This window comes from Callorhinus ursinus, unplaced genomic scaffold (assembly GCF_003265705.2).
Source record: "Callorhinus ursinus isolate GAN/ISIS: 27379988/994484 unplaced genomic scaffold, GSC_fseal_2.0 scaffold100, whole genome shotgun sequence".
Classification (NCBI taxonomy): Eukaryota; Metazoa; Chordata; class Mammalia; order Carnivora; family Otariidae; genus Callorhinus; species Callorhinus ursinus.
The window spans coordinates 1592226-1595140 of NW_027397162.1; the positions used below are offsets into that span (position 1 = coordinate 1592226).

Consider the following 2915-nt stretch of genomic DNA (forward strand, 5'->3'; position numbering starts at 1 on the left):
CGCCGCCTTTCCTTCTCCAGCCCGGCCTGGGCCTTCAACGCGGCAGTGGCGCTGGCGGTGCTGGTGGCCGCGGGCCTCGTCGTCTCGGGTGTCTACATCTTCTTCCTCATCCCCCACGCCGCCGCCTCCGGCCCCGTGCGGCCCCAGCTCGTGGCGCTCGCCCCGGCGCCCGGGTTCTCCTGGTTCCCGCCACGGCCCACGGCGGGGACCCCCTGGACGCCGCGCCCCGTGGGCCCTGGCCTGGACAGCGCCCTGCCAGGGGCTGCGGAGGACACGGCGGAGGCTGAGGGGTTGCTGGACAGAGCCCCGGAGGGCGTGTGGGGGCCCGAGGCTGGCCCGCGCTGAGCTCCGCGGGGCCCGGGTGGGAGGAGGGTGTGGGGGCCGCGCTGAATGCCTCTGTGCTGCAGGTCCTCTCTCCGGGCCTGCGGACCTCCGTGTCCTCCTGGCGGGGGACCTGCCAGGATCACTTGCCTTGATCCTAGGGGAGGCCTTAGCAAGGTGCGTGGAAAGCACCCATTTCTCTGAGGGGAGGCCTAGGGGGGTCATTCCAGGCATCATCACCAGGGAGCAGGGACCCTCCCAAGGAGCAACCCCTGCCTTCCTTCCCACAAGGGCCCTCTGGGAGCACCCATGATCCCAGTCACTGTGGGCATCCAGCTCAGGCTGCCCTGACCCCCATCTTTGACAAGGTCCTTCTGGGGGGCACTCCTAAACCTCGTCTCCATGGGAGTCCAGCGAGGGAGCCCTTCTGACCAACATCGCGCAGGTACCCTGCTAGGGGCACCATCAGCCCCCACGGAGGGTCCTGCTGAGTGCACCCCTGGGTCATCATCGGCCCCTGGGGGAGCATCCTCAGCTAGCAGCTAGGGCTGGAGGCTCTGATTTACTCACCCTGCGGGCTCACTGCAGGTGGCTGGAGGCCCCTATGTTTGGTGGCAGAGCTGCTACTGCTGTTAGTCTCTGGTCATAGACCCCTGCCTGGCCCATTGCAGCCCTCCCCACCCCCACCAAGGCTGCGGAGTTTATTTTTCACTCTGCTGCATGCAGGTTGGGTCTGGGTGGGATCCAGCTGTTTCCATGCGGGTCCTGGGTTGTCTTTCTGCACACATGGCTGGGGCTTGGGCTTGAAGGGGCAGGGGTGCCCTGGCCAGGGCTGAGGAGGGACACATAGGGCCTGAGCCTCTAAGATTAGCTCCCACTCGGTCCTGAGCACCAATTTGCAAATGGGAGCCTCAACTACTGCTGTGGGTCGTGGCTTCTGGGATCCTCCTGACACGCTGTGGGGCCGCTGTGGTCACCAAGGCTCAAAGACAAGGTTGTCCTCTGGGTCAGTGCCACATGATTTTGGGGGTGGGTGCTCCTGCATCTCCCTGGCCTCTCTCCCTAGGTGCTAGGACCCCCATCACCCCCATTTCCACTCATCCGTTTCTCAGGGCCAGTTATGACACCTCCTCCTCCAGAGGTCCATCACCCTTCTTTTGGCATCGCTGTTATTCCCCTAGGTGAAGCCTCAGCCCTGGACAGGAGCCTACAGGGAGGGCGGCTCTCGGGTTCCCGTCCTCCTCTCAGAAGCCTTCCTGGGTTAGTCATCACAGGGTAGACGGCTGCCCCCCTCTACACAAACTGAATACAGGCCTTCTGTTTCCCCCCAGGCTCTGGAGCCCACATCCTGTCTCCCTTCACCCAGGGTCAGGGTTCTGTTTTGTGGGTGGGAATGGGGCTGGAGGGTTTGATTTGTTTATATGTGTGTCCTCAGTGCCTGGCATACAGGGGGTGCCAGATAGTTTTCTGGGGAATGACAGCCTTGCAGGTGACCAAGAGGCAGCCTGGGAATGCCTGTGGGCACTCCAGGCTCAACTAGCTCATAGCCACCCTGGTCTAGGCATGTCAGCGGAGCTCCTTTTGATGGGAGGCGCTGCTTCCGATTGGGAAGCCAGAGGGGGCCCATCAGGACATCCAAGGGGGGACGACTCGGTCATGCCGGAGCAGGGTTGGTGGTCTAGATTAGTTTTCGCTGACTGCTGCAACAAATAACTGAGTTCCTTAGAAAAACACACATTAATTATCTTATAGTTCTGCAGGCCAGGAGTCTTGAAATCATTTTTACTGCTAAAGTCAGGTGTCCTCAGGGCTAACTCCTCTGGAGAGTCCAGGAGAGAATTTCCTTAGCTTTTCATCTTCTAGAGCTGTATATTCCTTGGCTTCTTTCTCTTCCTTCATATTTTGTTTTTATTTTTTAAAGTAATCTCTACGCGCCACATGGGGCTCCAACTCACAATCCCAAGATCAGGAGTCCCATGGTTTACTGACTGAGCCGACCAGGCACCTGTCTTCCTCTGTCTTCAAAGGCAGCAGCATCGTATCTTCGAAAGCTCTGACTGTCCTGCCTCCCGCTTTCACTTATAAGGGTCCTGTGACAACATTGAGCCCGCCCCGATAATCCAGGATAATTTCCCCAGATCGACAGCTTAATTTAATCACATCTGCGAAGTCCCTTCTGCCACTTAGGTAGCAGATTCACAGATTCTGAGAATTAGGATCTGGCGATCTTTGGGGGCCATGGTAGGCTTACCATGGGGTCTCCGATATCCCTCTTCTCACCCCTTCCCTCCTCCACCCCAGGCTGGGAGAGCGGGGAGGGGCAGAGGTCGGGCCCAGCCAGGGGAGTCAGAAAGGGGCCCTGAGCTGGTGGTGCACAGAGGGGGGAAAGAAAATGCTCCCTGCCTGAGGGTGTTCAAGAAAGGCTTCCTGGAAGGAGACCTGTATCTTCGAAATAGCTGGCATCAAGGAGAGGGACCTGGGGCAGTAAGGGGGTGGCTGAGGGCAGTGGGCAGGGCTGACCCCTCCCCTCATCCTAATTAGCTTCCTCCTGGGGGTAAGGAAAGTATGGCTTCTCCATTCTCCCAACTGGGAGA

The 2915-nt window shown here is 59.6% G+C and overlaps 1 protein-coding gene across 1 annotated transcript in view; it reads left to right on the forward strand.

Annotated features, from left to right (window-relative positions):
* Positions 1-1343, forward strand: part of RNF225 (ring finger protein 225) — a 3868-nt gene extending 2525 nt beyond the window's left edge. The window contains 1 exon segment of the mRNA XM_025848731.2: positions 2-1343. Coding sequence (XP_025704516.2) covers positions 2-345 — 344 coding nt within the window. The 3' untranslated portion in view covers positions 346-1343.
* Positions 1344-2915: the final 1572 nt, after the last annotated feature.